General features: G+C 46.1%; 1 protein-coding gene across 4 annotated transcripts in view; it reads left to right on the forward strand.

Moving 5' to 3' along the window:
• The window catches only part of LOC140399093 (astrotactin-2-like), a 2,178,011-nt gene that overhangs the window by 1,090,820 nt on the left and 1,062,293 nt on the right, over nucleotides 1-24,898 (forward strand). For all 4 annotated transcript variants that reach the window (XM_072488234.1, XM_072488235.1, XM_072488236.1 and 1 more), the window contains one exon: nucleotides 6,167-6,304. In XM_072488234.1, coding sequence (XP_072344335.1) covers nucleotides 6,167-6,304 — 138 coding nt within the window. The remainder of the gene's footprint in view (nucleotides 1-6,166; nucleotides 6,305-24,898) is intronic.

Raw genomic sequence — 24,898 nt, forward strand, 5'->3', positions numbered from 1 at the left:
CCGACCCGGCGGGGGGTCGGAGAATGACGCCCATGATGACTGTTTTGCCGGTTCAGCTGACATAGGTTGTGAGTGGTGTTGGATGCTCCTCAGACCAATGATTAAAAATGGATATCACTGTGCTGCCTTGATGACTCAAGACTCATTGTCTGTCTCTGTCCAACCCCCAGCTTTCACTTGTGCGCCAATTAATGAAACAAATTAGTACACAAGGAAAAACAGATGGTGTTCACTTCTTGCCATCTGGAGAGCAGTCAATGCAGCCATCCAATCGTTCACAATGGAGCTGACAATCTTCAACCATGTCACAGCTGCACCAGAACTGAAGGGAATTTTAGGTTGCATGGTAGTTGGAATTTAAATGCTTCCAGCTGTTTTATTGTCAAGACTTGAAATCCAGCATGGCACGTCAGGGAATGTGAGTTCACGCAATGGCAGAAACATGAATTAAACACTTACTGCAAAACACTTGTGTTCGTGAACAAAGTTAGTTTTGCTTGTTTAATGAACACTTAATTTACTCTTTGCAAATTGGGCGATCCTCTGTGTTGCTGTTCGCAATAAAGTGACGGGTACAGTACTTTTTGGAGATGCGAGCACTTTAACAGAAAACATTATTTAGCCCATGAAATGAGTTGCCCATCATGTCTTGAGAATGTTGCATGGTTCAAGTGACGTAAATAGGCACAGCTTTAAATCAGTATGGAGGCTTGTTTAGTTTTGGTTTCATGGCAACGAGTAATAACTAAGTTTTTTCAAAGCACCCAATTATTCTGAAAGACTTTATTCAAAAATAATCTGATCAGTGGCAGGTGGAATTTAACCCTGAATAGTGTGAGGTGATGGAAGGAATGAAAAAATAAGGGAGTACTCTATGAATGGCAGGACACAAGGAAGCTTAGAAGACCAGAGGGATCTTGTCCACAGACGCTGAAGGCAGCAGAACAGGTTTTCTAGGGTAGTTAAGAAGTCACATGCCTTTTAGTTGTGGCATAGATTATAAGATTATAAGAGCAGGGAGGTAACTTTGGTTAGGTCATAGCTGGAGAACTGTGTGCAATGCTGGTCGCCTCACTATGGGATGAATATGATTGTACTGGAGAACGTGCAGAGGAGATTCACATGGATGTTGCCCGGGATAGAACATTTGAGCTATGAAGAGAGGCCGGAATAGGCCCGGACTGTTTTCTTTGGACTAGAGAAGGCTAAGGGGGGATCTGATTGAGGTTTATAATATTATGAGGGGTATGGACAGGGTGGATAGGAAGCAGCTGTTCCCCTTAGTTGAAGGTATTCTGTTCTCTATTTAAAGTTGTCCACTTCTGGTAGCATGTTATATTATCTATTTTGCTTTATCTGGATGGCTTGGATACGTAGCATTGAATAAAGAACACAAAGCTTTGTTAATGAACAAAACTATAAATTTATTACACTACTAACTAAGATTCATTCACATTCCTAAAGTAGAAGGTTTCTATATTAAACTTTGCTATCTCTAACAGTACACAACTGCTCTCTGTCTCATGCCTCACTATCTTATCCCAGAAACCCATGTCACATGATATATATATGACTGTTCTGTGGTTCCCTCTAGTGGTAAGAAGCATTATCATTAACCTGTTAACTCTTTACATCCCAGTCAATATACATATCATTACAGAAGGGTCAATAAAAAAGGGGCATAATTTTAATGTGAGGGACAGGAGGTTTAGAGGGGATTTGAGGAAAACATTTTTCACCTGGGGGGTGGTGGAAGCCTGGAATGCACTACCTGGCAGGCTAGTGGAGGCAGGAAATTTCACAATCTTCAGAAAATATGTGGATGAACACTGGCAAAGTATTCAAGGATATGGGCAAAGTGATGGAAAATCGGATTAGTGTAGTTTTGTCAGTGCCATCTCAATAGGTTGAGGGGCCTCTTCTATATTGTATGACACTATGAATAAAGTGCGACAGATTCGATGGAAGTTGCACATTGACTGGCTATGGAGAAATTATTCAGTGCTAAAGAGCTCAGATGGTGAGTTTTGTGGAGGAGTTGAAGAGTGTGGGCAGAGGTCTATTCCCTGTGTATCTCTGGGATCCCAGCTGCAACCCATCAATACTGTATGACAGCAGGGGTCAGCTCTGTTTTTTTTTGTTAATCCTTCGGATATGGCTGTGTCTAGAAAGGTCAGAATTTATTTGACATCTTTAGCTACCCTCAAGAATGCGGTGCCAACATGCTAATGCTTGATCAGAGTCAGGCATTAAAATTGTACTTCTACATGTTACCGGGTGGCGACTGGCTATACATTCTAACACCAGACAATTTACAAGTTCAAGGAAAAAGCAGAATATAGCTGTTTATAAATCATCAGATCTGTGATAAGAAGTGTGCAACGGCAAATTTATCAAACTATTTTTCTATAAACTCTGACGAGACCTCACATGACAGGAAAATCGAGCTTCCGAAAGGCGACTGTTACCTTTCCTCATTTGCTAAAATGTGTACATGAAGTAATGGAAAGCTTCAAAAGAAGTTCAACGCTTTTCTGGTCTATTTCTGCATCAGAAAGAAAAACCTTTGAATGTCATGTAGAACCTGCCAGCTTGTGGCTTATGATGAAAGTCTTGAAAGATCAGATGAAATTAGATTTATGTTCTTCAAAGAGGAATAATAGATTAATGTCAGTTTACCGTTTATTTTCTTGACTGTACTTCTCCCTTCATTCTCAATTGTTGTTGTTTGGGTTGGATTTATATGAACAGAGTTCAGAGTTTTTGAAAGGAATACCTTTTTTCTATTCGAGTGAGTAAATTATCTTCGTTCCAAACTTATAACAGACTATCTTTCACCACAAGAATTAAACCCGAATGTTAGACTAATACTATATTGCAGTACCAACGGCGGGGTCCTCCAGAAGCGGAGGCGGCTTGACATTGACCAGCGGTGGGATCTTCCGGTCCTGCCGATGTCTACAGCATTTTCTGTGTCTCGCAGGGTGGCGGTTGGGACTGGAAGATCCCACTGGTGGGAAGGGCTGGAAAATCCCACCATGAGAGTCTGTTCCATTATTGACAATCAGAGGATTTTAAATGCAGAAGGAGGCCATTCGGCCCATCGAGCCTGCACCGGCCCTTGGATAGAGCACACTACTTAAACCCATGCCTCCACCCTATCCCCGTAACCCCACCTGACCTTTTGGACACGAAGGGGCAATTTAGCATGGCCAATCCACATAACCTGCCAATCTGTGGGCAGTACGGTAGCACAGTGGGTAGCACTGTTGCTTCACAGCTCCAGGTTCAATTCCCGGCTTGGGTCACTGTCTGTGTGGAGTCTGCACATTCTCCCCGTGTCTGTGTGGGTTTCATCTGGGTGCTCCGGTTTCCTCCCACAAGTGCCGAAAGATGTGGTGTTAGGTGAATTGGACATTCTGCCTCCCTCTGTGTACCCAAACAGGCACCAGAATGTGGTGACTAGGGGTTTTTCACAGTAACTTCAATGCAGTGTGTTATGGGAGAGGTGTTTTCAGAACCCCAAAATGTATCATGGAGTTCAACCAACCTCTCCCTTTAATGCTATTGTTGCTTTTCTGCGCACACGGCTTGTTCCCTAGGTATGGGATTACAATTATGGACACGTGGGTTTTTAAACTCAAAACAATGTTTATTCCATGAACTCAACTTAACATCTTAAATAAACATTGGATCTCTTAACACCCCTTGCTTCAAAGATAACCCCGAAAATATTACAACAGTAAATAATCCCTCAAAATGTTCCTTCAAACTTCCAAGAGACTTAACACCTTTAAACAGAAACACATCAGGTTAAAGGCCTTACTATTATGAGTTTAAATCACCCAAATGATCCAGAGATAGTCTTTCATGCCAGAGATCACAGCAGATCCAGCCCACTGCAAACACAGACACTCTCCAAGCTCTTTTCCTCCAAACTGAAACTTCAAAATGGCTGAACTGAGCTCAGCTCCACCCACTCTCTGACATCACTGTTTTCTTCAAGGTACATTGTTTAAACATCCATTTCTTAAAGGTACTCTCATATGACAAGTGTTAATGTATGCCTACATGTGACAATAAAGATTATTATCTTTGGACTGTGGGAGGAAACCGGAACACCCGGAGGAAACACACGCAGACACTGGGAGTAAGTGCAAACTCCACACAGAGTCACCCGAGGCCGGAATTGAACTCAGGATCCTGGAGCTGTGAGGCAGGACCCTGGAGCTGTGAGGCAGCAATGCTAACCACTGTGCCACAGTGCTGCCCCTGTGCCACCGAGATAATAGATCAAGCCAAGGCCCATTGTTCATTTTGTACTAATAGTTGAGTTGAATGTTGAAGATATTATGACATGATCCAAGAAGTGTTTTTGTGCTGTCGTGGCCCATGATCCCATGAACCAAGAATGTCAATTTTTTTTTTTTTTTAATTTCACACAGTTCATGATATCCTGATGTGCCTAAAACACTTGGGACATAACTGAAGGATGTAGTAATATGATATGGCCATGGAATTTGTCTCCTTAACATCTGGTTTTCCGGTGCTACAAGTGCAGTTGCGCTTGCAAAATTTACCTGCCGGTATGTGTGCACATGGTGGTAGATGGACCAGATGCCATTTCAGTGAGGACACTAATGTCCATCCGCCATTTGCAGAGTACACCTGCAGCAAGCTGGTCTTGCAAGAATGTTGTCTGAACTCTCATGGCAGCATTCAGATGTGCAGTGGCTTCTGTTTGTGCTGCAGCTGAAGCTGAAATGAATTGATTTGGCCAGTGTTTCCATGCTGGGAAAGATTAGCTTGAACCTCTGCACAAAGCCCAATGCTAAATTGGTGCCAGACTCCTTCATGCTCATTGAAACTGACCCCAGGCATTTTGGCAGGAATTTTGTTTTGAATGCCCATTATTTTTTTTCCCCCTGTGGGCCGCCCCAGTGTTGTCCTCTGCAGCAGAGCCTGACATTCTGCCGAGCTGATACCTGTGGCACTCTTGTCCCCTATCCTGGCTGTAGGTTTGACCCTTTCAGGCATAAAAACATTAAATTAAACATAGTTAAACTATTACTTATTTCTAATTTTTATCCAATAAAAATATAAATACCTTAAAACGACTTTTGTTTTCCAAACTACCTCTGTTTTCCAAACACAAGCGTTAAAGATTCTTGTTTACTTTCGTCCTGTTCACTTCCTCTTTTTCTTCTACCATTGCTTGGTCAGTTTGCAGTTCCTGGGTGTCTGAAAGGAATTGACACGAGCTATGGTGAGGGAGCATGGGGGAGAAGCAAGAAGTGCATCCTTACACCCTCTACAGTGGACTATGAGAGCACGGATTAGGTTTATCAGTATGTGTGAGTGAATTTGGTGCCACATGTTTGGGTGATATGGCCATTACATTTAAAAGGTTGATGTGGAGATGCCGGTGTTGGACTGGGGTGAGCACAGTAAGAAGTCTTACAGCACCAGGTTAAAGTCTAACAGGTTTGTTTCGATGTCACTAGCTTTCGGAGCGCTGCTCCTTCCTCAGGTGAATTAAGAGGTATGTTCCAGAAACATATATATAGACAGATTCAAAGATGCCAGACAATGCTTGGAATGCGAGCATTAGCAGGTGATTAAATCTGTGTGGGTGTGAGCCTTGTAGCAGTTAGTTAAGTGATGGCGGTGTGGTTCATTCAACAGTTTGTTAGCCTAGTGGTACAGTCGGTGAGATATGACATTCGATGATTCATTCAGATACATTCCCTGACCTTTACCAAATGTGTTAACCTTCGGTGGCATTACTTGACAAAGATTGCCTCATGAATGTCCTGGCCCTCTGTGAATAGAGGACATCTCTCCTCCACGTTCAGTACCAAGGCTTCCAGTGCAGCATAGGAAAATGGTGTAGCCTGCTCTCTACAGATCCTCCTCTGTCTTTCCCAGGCAGAATCTATTGTGGAATGACTTCCAGCGCCGCCCCCAGCTACAATGCAGGCTAGCTTTAACTCATAATGGCCTCTCATGATTTTGCACAGCCACTCAAAGTCACTTCTCGCTGCGACACATCACAATCTTTTAATTCAGTACGCCACCTCGATCAGAAACATAATCCCACATTGGTTTTCAGTTCAATCACAATTTTTAGTCCCTGTGTATTTAACTAGCCTCTTTCTCTTTATAGGTCGACCTACAGCCTGGGTCAAGGTTTATGGCTGCCAGTCAGTAAAAGTTTTGTTGTGCCTCCGGTGGAGCTGTCTATCAGGCCATTGGCCAGCTGCAAGACTGATGTCCTCGTCACCGAGGACACAGGAGAGGTCAGGTAAGGGAACCAATTGCAGGCACGAGATGGATGGATAAGGACATATTAATTATGCAATGTGATTGCATCATCCAGAAATCAAATTAGGAAAACATTTGCCAGCTGTTATTTCTAATTCATCAAATTCATGGAGCAATTTGCTGTATGATGGATGTTGCCATTTATCTGTTTGTTCAGTTTCCTAATGTGGCTTTCCATCATTTTCTGTGACACGAATAGTAAACGAGGACATTTATTTACTTTTTCTGAGTAAATTGTTGTTTCTACTGCCAGTTGTGTTATTTTCGAGTCCCATCAACAGCGTGACAAGTTTCAAGTTTCCTTGTGGAGTTACAACAGTTTTGATGCTGAAATCCTGATAAATACATGTTTTTAATCCTTTTGTTACATTTTTGTTTCTTTTACACTTTTTACTCCTAGTTTTGCCTTATGTGTCTCAAATTCTCCTCGTAAGTGGGTGCTTCTCCTTAGAGTGTTCCATATTTGCCTCGATCTTCTGGGTAAATTTAATAACACACTTGGGATAGCAAATCTTACCAATAAATGCGAAATACTGCGAATGCTGAAAATCTGAAAGAAAAACAGAAAATGCTGGACAAACGGAACAGGTCTGACAACGTCCACAGAGAGCTAAACAAGAGTTAACATTTTGAGTCTGTATGACTCTCGAAGTGTAAACACTACTTCTCTCTCCACAGACGATGCCAGACCTGCTGAGTTTATCCAACATTTTCTGTTTTTGTTTCAGACTTCCAGTATCCGCAGTGTTTTGCTTTTTTTTTCATGTCACCGTTCTTCTTTGTTGCCAGCAATGGCAGAATTGTCTGTTTAGCCAATTTTCATTGAGAGGTTTTGCTCAGATTGCTTCTCTTCCCAGACACTCGGCTTGAAACGTCTTGAAAAGCTTCAGGCTTTTAAGTTCCTCCTCTCGCTCGCCCAACTCTCCTTGGCCCAAATTTCCAAACCCCCTCCCCCCACTTGCCGCAACTCTCTCTTCTCCCCCTGTTGCTAATTGTGTTCTCTCTTAATTTGGCTCTGTTTAATTACATTTGCTCAAGAGTCGCCAGGTATCTCTCGATACCGCCACAGGGTTCAAAACCGAATACTGATCAAAGACTCGGTACACCAGTTAGTAAGTTCAAAATCAATGCTCATTTATTTACACTCACAGTCAAATATACTCATGCATAAAACTCTACAACCTAAACTATCACTACTACTAAAAGTCTATACTTAGCTTCGGGTGCCCACTCAGTCAGAGGAACAATGGCCGTTGCTCTGTTCTGAAGCTGCTGGGTTGAGCTGTTTACAGGATAGCAACTAGGATGTTTATCTCGTAGCGTGCCTCGACTTGGAACTTACTTGGTCTTTGGCAGGTCTCTCCTCGCTGAGAGCCAAGGCCAAGAGAGCGATTCTCTCTTGGGGAGTCCATTTTATACTCGAAAGGGCTCTGCGTGCTTTTGGGTGGGTCTTGAACTTGGCCCCAATTAATTGGTCAGTTTCCCAATCGTTCTTATCAATTTTCCTCCAATAGAGGGGTGGGTTCCCTGATTGCTGGGCGTGTCCTAGGTGGCCATCGGTTTGCTTTGTTTTAGCCTCCTCTGGCGCCGGGGTGTCTATCTTAGCATTGTTTACTTAAATGTTGCCTTTTTGTTCCTGGGGATGGCTCATTAGTATGTAGATGGTTCTGCAGTCTCGGTCTTGTCTGGGAGCTAAAGCTCCAATCAACAGACAAACCTTGCACCTGCTTGCTTTCTTGGGATTGTCCAATTTTCCCTGCAATCTTTGCAAAGTGTCCATTTTGTAATTGGGAAATGGCCATCCAAGATGGCTAAACCTCCCCCCCCCCCCCCTCCACCAAAGAAAGTTATAGCAGTTTTGTGGATTCAAATGGCTGCCCATAAACATCAAAAACGCTCTCAATTTTATGCAATGACACAGTATGTTGTTTTTAAATTGCTACATTTCACTGCTTTCTGATTGGCGATAGATGAGCAGTCCCCAAATTATAGTATCCATTTCGGTCAATGCATGATTTATCAAGGTGTAGTTGAGGTTTATCTTCTATTATATCATCACTGAATTCAAGGAGCTGTTTCAACCCATGTGGGGGAATGGTAAAGCAAAACAACCAAATTGACTGAATGCCCCCCATGAAGAAATTACCATCAAGATTCTACTTTTACTTTAATGTGAGTCTCAAACCACACAATTCCACATGAATTACCAGGAAAATTATACTTCAAATGGAATGGGAAATTTTACTTAGTAAATTCAACAGCGATAGTCTTAGAAAAACATTCACAACACAAATGTGCACACATTGCTACACAGCTCCATAATTTGTTCCTTATTCATAATGTTGTTTCTGATTTATAAAGTGTAAGTCAGAGTCTTATCTGACAACAGGGGCGAAATTCTCCGGAAACGGCGCGATGTCCGCCGACTGGCTCCCAAAACGGCGCAAATCAGATGGGCATCGCGCCGCCCCAAAGGTGCGGAATGCTCCGCATGTTTGGGAGCCGAGTCCCAACATTGAGGGGCTAGGTCGGCACCGGACGAATTTCCGCGTGCCAGCTGGCGGGAAAGGCCTTTGGTGCCCCGCCAGCTGGCGCGGAAATGACATCTCCGGGCGGCGCATGCGCGGGAGCGTCAGCGGCCGCTGACGGCATTCCCGCGCATGCGCAGTGGAGGGAGTCTCTTCTGCCTCCGCCATGGTGGAGACCGTGGCGAAGGCGGAAGAGAAAGAGTGCCCCCATGGCACAGGCCCGCCCGCGGATCGGTGGGCCCCGATCGCGGGCCAGGCCACCATGAGGGCACCCCCCGGGGCCAGATCGCCCCGCGCCCCCCCCAGGATCCCGGAGCCCGCCCGCGCCGCCTTGTCCCGCCAGTAAGGTAGGTGGTTTAATTTACGCCGGCGGGACAGGCATTTTAGCAGCGGGACTTCGGCCCATCCGGGCCGGAGAATCGAGCGGGGGGGCCCGCCAACCGGCGCACCGTGATTCCCGCCCCCGCCGAATATCCGGTGCCGGAGACTTCGGCAACCGGCGGGGGCGGGATTTACGCCAGCCCCCGGCGGTTCTCCGACCCGGCGGGGGGTCGGAGAATCTCGCCCCAGTTTTCACCTTCAACTTCCATGGGTACGATTATCATCAGTAAGGCGCACTTCTGTGAACCCTCTCTCCATCAGGTCCCAATGGTGCTGTTTCCGAAGTCCCTTTTCAACCGACGACATGTTGGCACAGTGGTTAGCTCTTCTGCCTCCCAGGGCCAAGGACTCGAGATCGATTCCGGCCTTGGGACACCGTGTGGAATTTGCACATTCTCCCCATATCTGTGTGGGATCTCTCCAGGTGCTCCGGTTTCCTTCCACAGTCGAGATGTGTGCATGTCTCTTGAATTGGCCATGCTAAAATTGCCCCTTGGTGTTCAACAATGTGCAGGTTAGGTGGGGCTATGGGGATAGGGTTGGGGAGTGGGTCTGGGTAGAGTGCTCTTTCAGAGGGTCAGTGCGGACACAATGAGTCGAATGGCCTCCTTCTGCTCTGTAGGGATGTATGGACTTCTATGGACTATGATGAACCAATAACAGCCTGGGTCACAGCTGGGCCTCTTATGGGAAAACATCCAGCTCGTTAGCGTCTCCAAGCAATTCGTACAACTTTCCCTGTTTGGAAAGCTTTCACAGTGCCTTTAAGAGCTCATGTCTCCTTTTTTGCCTACAGGAAAACTTACTTCTTCATGAGTGATTTTCTTTGTTCTTCTTTCTGTCTCGGCCTGCTCTCTCTTGGTGGCTTGTGACTTGTAGCTCTCCTTTTTGCTTGAAACTCTCCTTTTCAGCTGGCCATACTTCGTCTCTATCTTAACGTCCGTTCAATTGGAACTACTGCCAGGGCAATGGACCTACTTCCAGGGCAAGTGTTCCCAGTTTCTTATCATCTGTGAAAGGCATAATTGGTCCCTTTAAAATTAATGCAAACATTTAAAAGTTATTTTCAAACATTTTTTAAGACAATGACATATTCCACAAACATTTCAAAGAAATGACAAATTTTCATTACTGTACTCCTTCTGTGTCAACGGTCATCACAGAACCTATACCAAGTGAAAAGAAGTGATAAATGCTTTGTGATAGCAGTTCTTAACAGTTTCCTGCCTCTCTCAGCGAGGAAACAGAGGTATGACCATATGATCATAAGACATGGGAGCATAATAAGGCCACTCGGCCCATCGAGTCTGCTCCACCATTCAATCATGGTTGATATTTTCTCATCCCCAGTCTCCTGTCTTCTCCCCATAAGCCTTGATCCCCTTATTAATCAAGAACCTAATAAGAACCTTGTAAAGTTTGCATCATATACACATTAGATCATGACATAATTTTTAAATGCTAAATATAAATTAGTAGCTATTAACATTATTTCATTACAGACCTTGGGACAACAACAGCAGTTTGTATTTATATAGCTCCTCTATTGTAATTGTTATGATCCCAATTGATGATATAGCTGCAGCAGAGGATCGACAAATCGAAGCCTGACTCAAAAGACTGTAACTTTAATTTTTTTACATAAAAGTGGAGGGACAGAGTTACAGCACCGCTAAATAGTTTTAACAACAAAGAAAAAAAACATTTATTAAACATGAAAAAATTTGATTATGATACAGTATGCTTATACTCCCCCTTGGTTTAACAAATACACACAAATTTAAAGATTAACATGGATTTCAAAAAACCTCCTAAGCCGTAATGGTCTCGTTAACATAAAGTACCTTTTAAGCACACAAGGATGACTGTGGTCAGATACACACACTCTGCTCTGAACCCAGGCCAGTGGGTGGGATTCTCTAATCCCGCGGCAGAGTGTCCACGCCATCGTAAACGCCATCGCGTTTTACGACAGCGTGAACGGGCCGCTGCCATGTCTAATTCTGGCCCCTATAGGGGGCCAGCACGGCGCTGGAGTCAGTGGCGCCGGCACCAACGTGCAGTTTTGCCGGAGCCAAGGCACGCATGCACAGTGGCCTCCTTTAACCCTACGGTCCCGACGCAACATGGCACAGTGTTGCTAACATTCCGGTTGGTTCAATTGCTCTGTTTTATTACCTTTGCTCTCGAGTCGCCAGGTAACTTTATGATACCGCCATGAGGTTCAAGTCCAAGTAATGATCAATAACTCAATACACCGATTAGCAAGATTCAAATCAAAGCACATTTATTATACACAGTAATCGCTACTCATGCACAAATTCTACGTCTAAGCTACTTCTACAACTAACAGGCCTATACTTAACTTCGGACTGGCCCACCAGGTCAGGGGAACAAATGGTCTTTCGTTCGGGTTCTGAGTCTGCGGGATTCGAAGTTGGTACGGATTGGTATCTAGGAGCGCCTATCTCGTAGCGAGCGTTGACTTGAGACTTACTTCTTTCGGCGGTCACTGCACCGGTCACGGTCAAGGTTGGTTCGCATTGCTGGGTGACCCGGGCAGGACGAAGAGAGCGATTTGAACTTGGGGCTTAACTCTGATAGTCCCCAGAGGCTTCCGGCCTTTCGGGGCGGACCCTGTACCTGGTTCTAGGTGATTGGACTTTGTTCCAATCGCTTGGTTCGATTTCTCCAATACTGGAGCGGTTCCCTGATCGATGGGCGGTCTTGAGGTGTTCGTTTACTTTTGTGTTGGCTCCTGCTGGCGCCGGGTAGTCTGGCTTAGTTTTGAGTGTCCCAAATGTTGCTATTGTTCCCGGGGATTGCTCATCAGTATGTAGATGGCTGCTACATTATTATGCTGATAGTCGCTGGTATCGATGCTGTCTGGCCTTTTGCAGAGTTAATACACAGCAAACCAGCACCTGCTGGTTTCTGCCTGTGTTGGCTAAATTTCCCATCAGCCTTTGCCGTTCGCCATTTTAAATCGGGAGTTGGCCAATTTAGGTGGCTACAGCAGAGCTACACGGGCCGGCGCGTAGGAAAGGAGGCCCCCAGCCAGAAAGGCCAGCCCGCCGATTGGTGGGCCCCGATCACGGGCCAGGCCACATCGGAGGCCCACCCTGGAATCGGATGCCCCCTCCCCTCCCCCACAGGCCGCCACCCGATCCTTCAACACCGCGGTCCTGCCAGCCCAGAGCAGGTTAGAACGACGCCGGCGGGACTCGTGTTTTTTTTTCCGGGCAGGAGAATTGCGGGGGTCTGCGTAGAGCGGTCCGCGACCGCGCCATACCAACCACGCCGGCGTCAATGTCGCCGATTTTCTACTAGAATCACGTGCCGGCGTCGGGGCAGCGTGGCCCAGTCACAGGGATTCTCCGGCCCAGCCCAGGGCTGGGAGAATCACGCCCAGTGTCTATAGCTTTCTCCTCAGATTCTCCCCAGATGATGATCACATGAGAGTTTCCAAACTTCACTCCCAAAAAGATGCGTTAAAATCTTCTCGTCAGGATGGCACATGGCACAGTGGTTAGCACTGGGACTACTGCGCTGAGGACCTGGGTTTGAATCCCGGTTTTGGGTCACTGTCCATGTGGAGTTTGCACATTCTCCCCGTGTCTGCGTGGGTTTCACCCCCACAACCCAAATATGTGCCGGTTAGGTAGATTGACCATGACACCAACTCTTCAAGATTTATTTTTCTTGACTGCTGTGCAGGCTGCTTACAATTACTTCAACTCTTGATCCCCAGACAGTTTTAAAATTACATCAAATGTTTCATCTACCTCTGAAGTCTGCTACCCCATTTTCAGTCTCGTTACTGCAATTTAACACAGAACACCTTGTTTACGCTTCCTTGAATTCTTCTGAACAATAGCTTGGTCTCTGTTCTCTTAACTTCAGGTGCCTTCAATGTTCATTCTGCCCCAATCCCTGGTTATCTGGACTGTGTCTTGTTTCTTCAGAAGCTTGCATCCTTGCAACTTTATTGTCCTGTCCAACTTGGCCTGGCAGATTCGAGAGCTATTCACTCCCTGTGTCCTTTTTCCAAATACGCTGACTTCCAGTTAAATCTAAGAACAAAGGAAAACCCTTCCCTCTGGAAAGTGGCCTCCTGTTACTAAGCACTGACTTACTTATTTGCTCTTCACGCCGTGATCCCCTCTAAGCACAATAGAGACACAATTTGGAACCAATCCAACCCCCACGCATACAACTGCCAGCATGAATCTAGCTATAGGTTTCCAGGCACAGAAATATTAAATTAAACACACTTAAAACTATACCTTATTTCTAATGTTTACCAATATGAATATAAATACCTTAAAACTACCTTTATTTTCCTATCACAATACAGTGCCCCAAGGAGCTGCAGCACTAAAAAGCAAAATATGACACCAAATCACAGAAGCAAATATTATTGCAGATGACCAACAGTTTGGTCAAAGCGATAGATGTCAAGGAGAGTCTTCAAGATGAAAAGGAAGGTAGAAAGGGAGAGGCAGTGTATTCTAGAGCTTAGGGCCAGGCATCTGAAGGCATCGCCACGGATGGTGGAACAATTCAAATCAGAGATTCATAACAGGTCAGAATTGGCAGAGTGTAGGTTAGAGGATTATAGGGCTGGAAGAGATGATGGAGAAAGGGAGGTGCAAGACCATATATGGATCTGAAAATGAGTTCTAAAATCAAGGCATTATGTAGGTTGGAGCCAGTCTAGATTTTGTGATTGGTGATCAGGATTTGGCTGCCGAACTTTGGATGGCCTCAGGTTTACTGAGGCCAGAATGTGGGAGGCCTCCGTGTACAGAGGCCGGCTAGGAATTAGAATTGTGGAGTTATCAAAGGCATGGATGAAGGTTTCAGCAGCAGGTGAGCTGAGGCAGGGCTGGAGTCGAGCGATGTTATGGAGGCATAGGTTGGAGGCCTTAGGGGGCAGCACGGTAGCACAGTGATTCGCACAGTTGCTTCACAGCTCCAGGGACCTAGCTTCAATTCCCGGCTTGTCTGTGCGGGGTCTGCACGTTCTCCCCGTATCTGCGTGGGTTTCCTCCGGGTGCTCCGGTTTCCTCCCACAGTCCAAAGGTGTGCAGTCTAGGTGGATTGGCTGTGCTAAATTGCCCTTAGTGTCCAGAAAAGGTTAGCTGGGGTTACGGGGATGGGTGGAGGTGTGGGGATATGGTGGAGTGTGGGCTTAGGTAGGTAGGGTGCTCTTTCCAAATTGCAGAATCGATGGGTCAAATAGCCTCCTTCTGCACTGTTGATTCTATGATTCTAGCGATAGCATGTATGGAATGAATATGTGGTCAGAAGCTCAACCTGGGGTCAAATATGACACTTAGGTTGCAAACAGTCTGGTTCACGCCCAGATGTGACCACGGGATGGAATGGAGTCAGTGGCTAGGGTGGGAATTTATGGAAGGAATAGAACATAGAACAGTACAACACAGTACAAGCCCTTCAGCCCACAATGTTGTGCTGACCATTTATCCTAATCTAAGATCAACCTAAGTTACACCCCTTCAATTTACTGCTGTCCATGTGTCTGTCTAAGAGTTGCTTAAATGTCCCTAATGACTCTGACTCCACCACCTCTGCTGGCAGTGCGTTCCACACACCCACCACTCTCTGTGTAAAGAACCTACCTCGGACATCTCCCCTATACCTTCCTCCAATCACCTTAAAATTATGTCCCCTCATGACAGCCATGTCCACCCTGGGGAAATGCCTCTGGCTATCCACTCTATCCATGCCTCTCATCTTGTACATCTCTATCAAGTCACCTCTTTGCCTTCTTCACTCCAATGAGAAAAGCCCTAGCTCCATCAACCTTTCTTCATAAGACATGACCTCCCGTCCAGGCAGCATCCTGGTAAATCTCCTCTGTACCCCCTCCAAAGCATCCACATCCTTCCTATAATGGGGCAACCAGAACTGGACACAATATTCCAAGTGTGGTCTAACTAGGGTTTTTTAAAGCTGCAGCAAAACCTCAGGCTCTTAAACCCAATCCCCCTGTTAATGAAAACCAACACACCATACGCCTTCTTAACAATCCTATCAACCTGTGTGGCAACTTTGAGGGATCTATGTACATGGACCCCAAGATCCCTCTGTTCATGCACACTTTCAAGAATCCTGCCTTTAATCCTGTATTCAGCATTCAAATTCGACCTTCCAAAATTAATCACTTCACATTTATCAAGGTTGAACTCCATCTGCCACTTCTCAGCCCAGCTCTGCATCCTGTCAATGTCCTGTTGCACCCTTCAACAACACTCAACACTATCTACAACTCCCCCAACCTTCGTGTCATTGGCAAACTTACTAACCCACCCTTCCACTTCCTCATCCAAGTCATTTATAAAAACCACAAAGAGCAGAGGTCCCAGAACAGATCTTTGCGGGACACCACTGGTCACCGGCCTCCAGGCGGAATACTTTCCATCCACTACCACTCGCGGTCTTCTTTCGGCCAGCCAATTCTGTATCCAGACAGCCAAATTTCCCTGTATCCCATGCCCCCTAACTTTCTGAATGAGCCTACCATGGGGAACCTTATGAAATGCCTTACTGAAATCCATATACACCACATCCACTGCCCGACCTTCATCAGTGTGTCTTGTCATATCCTCAACAAATTCAATGAGGCTTGTGAGGCATGACCTGCCCCTCACAATGCCATGCTGACCATCTTTAATCAAACTGTTTTACGAAATAATCATAAATCCTATCTCTCAGAATCCTTTCCAATATTTTGCTCACCACAGACGTAAGACTGATGGGTCTGTAATTCCCAGGGATTTCCCCATTCCCTTTTTTGAACAGGGGAACAACATTCGCCTCCCTCCAATCATCCGGTGGAGAGTGAGGACGCAAAGATCATCACCAACGGCGCAGCAATCTCCTCCCTTGCTTCCCATAGTAACCTTGGGTATATCCCGTCAGGCCCAGGGGACTTATCTATCCTGATGCTTTTCAAAATTTCCAGCACATCCTCCTTCTGAACATCAACCTGTTTGAGTCTATTAACCTGGTTCTCATGAGCAACAAGGTCCCTCTCTCTAGTGAATACTGAAGCAAAATATTCACTTCGGGCCTCCCCCATCTCCTCAGACTCTAGGCACAAGTTCCCTCCACTATCCCTGATCGGCCCTACTCTCACTCTGATCATCCTTTTATTTCTCACTTAAGTGTAGAACGCCTTGTGGTTATCCCTAATCCTTTCCACCAGGGCTTTATCATGCCCCCTTCTAGCTCTCCTCAGTCCATTTTTGCGTTCCTTCCTGGCTACCTTATAAACCTCTGGAGCCGAGTCAGATCCTTGCTTCCTCAACATTACGTAAGCTTCCTTCTTCCTCTTGACTGGAAGCTCCATTTCTCTTGTCATTCAAGGCTCCTTCACCTTACCATTCCTTCCTCGTCTCAGTGGGACAAAACTATCCAGCACTCGCAGCAAATGTTCCTTAAACAACCCCCACATTACTGTTTTGCATTTCCCCAAGAACAATTGTTCCCACTTTATGCTCCTCAGCTCTGTCTAATAGCAGTATAATTTCCCCTCCCCCAATTAAATACCTTCCCATACTGTCTGTTCCCATCCCTCTCCATGTCTATGGTATAAGGTCAAGGAGTTGTGGTCACTGTCACCGAAATGCTCTCCCACCGAGACATCTGACATCTGCACCTGACAATGCTTTCAGGGTGACTTGGATTGGGAGGAGATTGATAAAATTAATTCCTAGACAGTGTGCTGGACAGGAAGGGAGGTGAGAGAGTAGATGGGGCAGTTGGAGCTGCCACTCGTAATAAGACAAATCCTTCAGGGAATGTTAAGGAAGGCACAGAGGAAGTTGTAGGTTTACTGAGGAGGGAGTCAAAATTGGCACTACGGCAAGAGAGTAGGCTGGTCGAGAAGTGCTGATGGGGTAGGGTAGAGAATTTGGAATTCAGTATATTACTGCCCCATCTCCTCCTGATCATCAAAAAAGTGGTGGAATGGGTCATGAACAGTGCACCTGCTTAGCAATAACCTGCTTCTAGGCGCTCAGTTTGGATGCCACTCGTGTCGCTCAGCTCTGACCTCATTACAACCTTGGCTCAAAAATGGACAAAAGAGCTGAACATCAGAGGTGAGGTGAGATGAGAGTGGCTGCCCTTTACAAAAAGGCACCATTTGACAGAGTATGGCATAGAATATAGAACATACAGTTCAGAAGGAGGCCATTTGGCCCATCGAATCTGCACCGACCCACTTAAGCCCTCACTTCCACCCTATCCCCGTAACCCAATAGCACCTCTTAGGACATCAAGGAGCCCTAGAAAAATGGAGTAAATGGGAATCCGAGGGAGGACACTTTGTTGGTTAGACTCACAAAGGAAGATGGTTGTGGTTGTTGGAAGTCAGTCATCTCAGCTCCAGGACATAACTGCAGGAGTTCCTCAGGGTTGTATTCTAGGCCCAGCCATCTTCAGCTACTTCATCAATGACCTTCCATCATAATGTCAGAAGTGGGGATATTTGCTGATGTTCACACAATATTTAGCACCATTTGCAACTCTTCAGATAATGAAGCAGTCCATGTCTAAATGAAGAAACAATATCCAGTGTTGGGCTGACAAGTGGCAAGTAACATTTACACCACACAAGTGCCAGGCAATGACCATCGCCTACCAGAGAGGATCCAACCATCACCCCTCGACATTCAAAGGCATTACTATTGCTGAATCCCCCATTGGTAACCCCCAGGATGTCAAAATTGAACAGGACAAGCTATATAAATACTGTGAGTACAAGAGCAAGTCAGAGGCTAGAAATCCTGTGGTGAGTAACTCACCTCCTGTCTCACCAAAGCCTGTCCACAAGTTACAAGATGAGTGAGATGGCATACTCTCCATTTGCCTGGATAAGTGCAGCTCTAACACGTAAGAAGCACACCACTATCCAGGACAAAGCAGCCAGATTGATTGGCATCCTATCTCCAAGCATTCACTCCCTCCATCATCGCCGCACAGTGGCAGCAGCCTGTACCATCTACAAGATGCAATAAAGGAACTCAATAAGACTTCTTCGGCAGCATCTTCCAAACCCACAATTGCTGCCACATAGAAGAACCCATCTAAAAGGACAAGGACAGCAGATTCAGGAAAGCACCACCACCTGGAAGTTACCCTCGAAGCTGGAAGTTCCCCATCAAGCCTTTCATCCTGACTTGGAAACGTATTGCTGTTCCTGAATTGTCATTGGGTCAAAATGCTGCAACTCCCTCCCTAACAGCACAATGGGTGTATCTACGCCACATGGAATGCAGCAGTTCAAGAAGATGAATCACCTCCACCTTCTCAAAGACAAGGGTTGGACAATAAATGATGTCCCAGCCAGTGATGCACACATCCCATGAATGAATTTTTGAAAAATCTGAGAGACGAGAAATAAGAGGAATAATGATAGGGGGAGAGATTGTCTACGGGGGGAGGTAGAGAGAAAAGAAATAGAAAGAGATAAGATGAAGAAAAGTGGAAATGGAAGTGAAGGGCTCTAGTCTGGAGATGCAGCCAAAGTGTGCATGGGAATAGATTCTGCAAAAACGTGTTACATAAGCGTGGTGACATAAAGAGGAGAAAGTAGGAAAGAATCCAGCATTAAAATCCTAAATCCTGTGGTGGAATAACATTAACATTGATAATTGGAGTCAGCATGGAACATTGACAAATGATTGTCCAAGTTCTGAAACAGGAGTCGTGGGTGAGCGAAGTCCAGATGCAATTTGAAGGCAGATTATCAGACAACGCACTGATGAAGGACTTGCAAAACAATAATAGCTTGACAAAACGCATCACCCACATTTCAAAGGATTAATGTGATATTAGATGCTCCCCGGGTGGCAAAAAACAGTTAACAATATGGGCCCCAATTTTAAATTGGAATGGGTTGGGGGCGTCAAAAGAACAGTGAGTCAAGCCCCACAGGTTCCCGAACTTGAAGATCCTGACAATCTTAATGCCAAGATCTCATTCACGTTATTGATCTAGATATCCCGCCCAAGCCCAGGACCACTATCAGAACAGCCATTGGAAATTTTGCGGGAGGAGGCTAAGGCAGCAGGCTTCGGCAGTCAATGGGACCATTAGTCTGGCAGGGATAAGGGATGGCCAAGGCTGCGGAAGCTGAAGGAGCCTTTGATGGGCTTGGGAAGAGCAGTCCTGCTCCTCCTAGCCTAGAAAGAATTCCGATAGCACTATTATCACGGCCTGTTCCAGCCGAGTGCTGTCTCCTGCCGCAGGCAGTACGGAATCCCCAGACTTTCTATCATGTCATAGTGCCAATGATCTCATAGGGTTTTCATAATAAAAACACACCCCTAGTCTGCTTTTACAGGGAACCACAGTCAACTTGAAAGTGGAATGGTGGAATGGCATTTGGTGGGAATGGTAAAATCCCAGGCCAGTAAGTTGATTCAGCCAATTTATAGCCCCTCACATGTATTATTCTCACGAGGCCAGTGAGTACAAATGACGGCAACAACTTCTCACTCCAAGAGGACTTCCATCAACCAGGGGGGATAAACCAAAAGGAGAAAATTGGTGGGAAGTTACAAGAAGAGATTTTTTTTTTTTTTTTTTTTAAAAGGCAAGTGGGGTCACCTTGGGTCATTATGGCCCAGGTGGGGAGGGGCGGGTCAGGTTGGACTCCAAGTTATGACCCATTGAGATCTTCCTTTGTTAGCTTAAAATCACCAAAACCTCATTTGCAAGCCCATAGTTTTTTGCTACAGTTCACTACTTTAAACCTGCACAATTCATTATCTTTTCATTTGTGTAATTTATGTAAATGATAACACACTCATCTCGACTCTTGTTGACCTGTTGCGGTCTCATTTGCTGAGGTGCAGATGGGAGCTTTATGTTCTTTCCTCTTAATGAGATTTCAGTTTTGTGAGAAAATCATTTTCATCTTCTAATTACATGCATACATCTCAAAATAATTTGTCCTGCTCAATGCCGTTCTGCAAACCTAATTCTTTATGAGTTGTGATGGAAATGAACCTTGGAAGAAATGTGCCAGCACATTCATTATCTCAAAGTTTTTAACTGGTTTACTACTTTTTATTGCGGTTTGTATATGAAGTAACATCAATGTCATAACATCAGAGATGTAGCAGTCCATGTGCATGCAGATAGGTCCCACAGAAAGCAATTAGATGCATGGTCAGATGCTCTGTTTTCGTGACATTAGTTGAACAGGTAAATGTCAGAACAGGGGGGGGCGGGGCGGATTTAGCACATTTGCCTTCTCTGCTTAGTCCTCCAAGAATGAAGAACTGGGTGAGAAGGAGAGAGAGTACAAAATTATTTTCTACAAAACATTTGTACAGAATTATTGACAGAAGGTAATTAAGACTTTCAAAAGTATGTAACCAGAAGCCTTTGGGAACTTAAGTTGCGATACCTCATTCGAATTTGGCGGTGTCATTTTATTTTAATTCTTTCAGGGCATGTGATCATTGCTGGCAAGGGCATCATTTGTTGTTCATTCCTTTTTTTTTTTAAATTTAGAGTAGCCAATTATTTTTCTTTCCAATTAAAAGGGCAATTTAGCATGGCCAATCCACCTAACCAGCACATCTTTGGGTTGTGGGGGTGAAACCCACGCAGGCATGGGGAGAATGTGCAAACTCCGGACAGTTCATTCCTGATTGTCCCCGAACCAACGCTGTCCATCTGGTGAAGGTACACCTCCAGGGATCGGAAGAGTGTTATTCTAACCATGCTAACTGGTGATGAGAATATTACAGGAGTTCTTTGCTCCCAAACCTGTGAATTTTTGTCCAATCACTTTTAAATTAAGAGGAAAATTATGTGTCAGATCACAGAAATGGAGACCCTAGTCTGTCAGTTCGTAGAGGTAAGAAGTTGCACCTGATGATAGCGCTGTCTATACAAAGTGAACTGAGGATGGGGGTCGAAAAGAAAAGAGCCCTTATATTGCAACTGGCTAAGAGAGAGGCAGATCATGTCACATTCAACAAGATCTGCTCCACAAAGTATTTACATACTAAATAGTGTGCACAGACATGCTCTTCATGGTGTGTATGGATTTACTTGTTTCCATGCAAGGGACAAGGTTAAGAAGGGTTTCTGAATATGAATAACCTTTATGAAGAAACTCAGCCAGTAAAGGAATTGAACCTACGCTATTGGCATCACACTACACCACAAATCAGCCGTCCAGCTAACTGACCCCATAGGGAAATGGTGAACAAAAGTGAAGACAATTCATTTGCTGCATTGGGCGGGGAGGTGGAGAAAGTTAAAATCCCCTCCATTTCGATTTATGGCGTTAACGCGCTCAAATTGGCAACTGTAGGTGACGTGCATTCGGTGTACTTCTGCCCCCTACCAATCAAATCAGATACTTCATTGCACCATATTTCATCGAGGACAAAGTAGCCTGCTTATTGGCATTCCTTCCACAAATATTAGCTCCCACCAACACCGACACATAGTAGCAGCAGGGTGTACAAGATGCACTGGAGGAACTCACTAAAGTTCATTAGATAGCACCTTCTGAACTCATGACCGCTACCATCTTTGAAGGACAAGGGCAGCAGTTACAGGGGAACGCCACCACTTGGAAGTTCCCCTCCAAGCCACTCACTATCCTGACTTGGAAATATATCACCATTCCTTCACTGACGCTGGGTGAAAATCCTTGAACTCCCTCCCTCACAGCACTGTGGGTGTACCTACACCTCAGGGGCTGCTGCGGTTCAAGAAGGCAGCTCACCATCACCTTCTCAAGGGAGGTGAGGGGCTGGGCAATGGATTCTGGCCGAGCCATTGACACACACACCCCTTGAATGATTTCTTTTGAAAAGCATCAGGGGCGAGATTCTCCGACCCCCCGCCGGGTCGGAGAATCGCCGGGGGCTGGCGTGAATCACGCCCCCGCCGGTTGCCAAATTCTCCGGCACCAGATATTCAGCGGGGACGGGAATCCCGCCACGCCGTTTGGCCCCCCCCCCCCCCCCCCCGATTCTCCGGCCCGGATGGGCCGAAGTCCCGCTGCTAGAAAGCCTGTCCCACCGGTGTAGATTAAACCACCTACCTTACCGGCGGGACAAGGCAGCGCGGGCAGGCTCCGGGGTCCTGGGGGGAGTGCGGGGCGATCTGGCCCCGGGGGGTGCCCCCACCGTGGCCAGGCCCGTGATCGGGGCCCACCGATCCGCAGGCGGGCCTGTGCCGTGGGGGCACTCTTTTCCTTCCGCCTTCGCCACGGTCTCCACCATGGCGGAGGCGGAAGAGACTCCCTCCACAGCGCATGCGCGGGGATGCCGTGAGTGGCCGCTAACGCTCCCGCGCATGCGCCGCCCGGAGAGGTTATTTCCGCCAGCTGGCGGGGCACCAAAGGCCTTTTCCGCCAGCTGGCGGGGTGGAAATTAGTCCGGCGCGGGCCTAGCCCCTTAAGGTTACCCTCGAAGGAGGATTCCGCACCTTTGGGGCAGCGTGATGCCCGACTGATTTGCGCCGTTTTGGGCGCCGGTCGGCGGACATCGCGCCGATACCGGAGAACTTCGCCCCAGATGTGGGAAAGTATGTGGCCTTCATTTTTCTTTATGACTGGATCATTCACCACTTTGTTGATGTCTGTCAGCCAGTATAATGGTAGAGCCAATGATTTGTACAAATGAAAAGAATGAGCTCTGAATCTCAAGACACAAAGCAATGCCAGAAAAGTTATACTTGTACATGGTAAACTGCATTAAAATCCTCGGGCTGTATGCGCCATTTCAGTGCTAACACCGGGACTGAATTGGTGGGTGGTATTCTACGGCCACTGAAGCGGTGCCAGTCCTGGAACAATTCAGGATCCGTTAAAGGGCTAGCACTGGCGCCATGTGAAACTAGAGCAATTCCACTGAAAAACGGTGTCCGATTCGCCGGGGTCGGGATTGGCACTCGTGAGGCTGACAAGCTGCAGCCGCATATAATCACTCCACTCCCCAACATGCACTCATTCCAGTCAACAAGATGGCAACCCAAAGAGCGACACCCTGGTTTGCAGATGCAGAGCTCCAGACCCTGCTGGACGCCATGGAGAGAGACGGAGCACCCTGTTCCCTGGTGTGGGAAGGAGTTGCCACCCGTCGTCGTACATGGGGCCTGGGCACAGTGACAGAGGCTGTGCGCTCCACTGCCAGAACCAGCCAGCAATGTCTGACCTCTTCAGGGCAGGCATGGTGAGTAGCCAGCACCGTGCCCCTGGCACCAACCCCACTCCCATACAGGAGTGGTGTTGGTGCAGGGTAGGTGGCCATGGGAGGGGGTGGGTGGGGTTGTGTGGTGGGTCGGGATGTTCATGCCGCTGTCGGTCAGTCTACCCAGTCTACGGTACGTGCGGCGTAGAATGCATTCACACTGCTGTCGAGGCACTGGAGCATGGCATTCCATCGGGTGCCCGGCGTCAACCTCGATTCTCGGCTGACTCCGAAACCCCCCTCCAGTCGTGTTTCTGGCCAACAGAGAATCCCAATCCTTAACTTTTTAATTTCTTTCATCAAAAATACATGCTTTGATGAAGGATGTAAAAGGTAAGAATTTTAAAAATACAAAAAGCATAATTACATGATAATACAAGCGCTAATCTCTATTAAGAAGGATAATTGGATGATTGAATACTGTTACACTCATTGCTTTTAATGACCTTACATTATGAATATCCCATTAGTAAAACAAATTATACTTGAAGTAATCAGCATATTGCAAAGATGAATGGAAGTCAAACTGGTGTGGACCACAGAAGTTTGTATCAAGGCAGTGTTCTTTCATTGCAAGTCTTTCGAATTGAAGTATTGAGTGGTGCTGGGTATAATCATGGGTAGGTGAAGCAAAGCTCGACATTGCTTTCACAAATTGATGTGTCAGTCTGTAATCCCCAACTTGGGCAAGTTCCAGAACGTTTACGTGATTGGATAGTTAAGTATTTTGTGATGTTTGTAACTCTAGAACAGTTATTGTGAAGCCAGATCAGTTTGAAATGACTTCATAAAGTGGTCTCAATCCATTTGCCAAAATTCAATTGCCGTCTTGGATCAGTAACTTCAAGCCACGTCTATGCACGGTCACAGTTATTGGATTCTGAGCAGCTCAGGAGGGCAAAGGCTTATCATGTTGCTGATCTTTCAATCCCAGCTGACTCCACTAATCTCGTCATGGACCACAGATCAAACTTGGGATCAGTATAGTCTGCACAGGCTAGTTTCCGATTAGGCAGCCTGTGCCTTCTAATTAACCCATCGGGAGCATAAAGCCCACCTTCTCTGCAATGGCAGTGCTATGCATAGATTCCTTTGACAGCAGATAATGAATAAGTCCCCCAAATCTTGCATAATGACCCATTAAAAAAATAACCTGTGCTTAAAACAGTAGTTTTTTGAGAGTGGGTCAGTGAAACAGCAGTGACTGTGGTAACCCCCAGCTTTCGGGAAAGTGAAGTATCTATTAATGATCTACAGTGGTGAGATTCGTAGGATCCTTTCATCCCACTTCGTAGCCATGGGGCGGGATTCTCCGTTTCAGCGGCTGTGCCGGCTCCAGCGGAGCATGTGTGGTCTTTTACCACTGAAAAATCGGCGTGCAACCCATAACAATTCTGGCACCGGTGA

This window comes from Scyliorhinus torazame, chromosome 22 (assembly GCF_047496885.1).
Source record: "Scyliorhinus torazame isolate Kashiwa2021f chromosome 22, sScyTor2.1, whole genome shotgun sequence".
NCBI classification, from domain to species: Eukaryota; Metazoa; Chordata; class Chondrichthyes; order Carcharhiniformes; family Scyliorhinidae; genus Scyliorhinus; species Scyliorhinus torazame.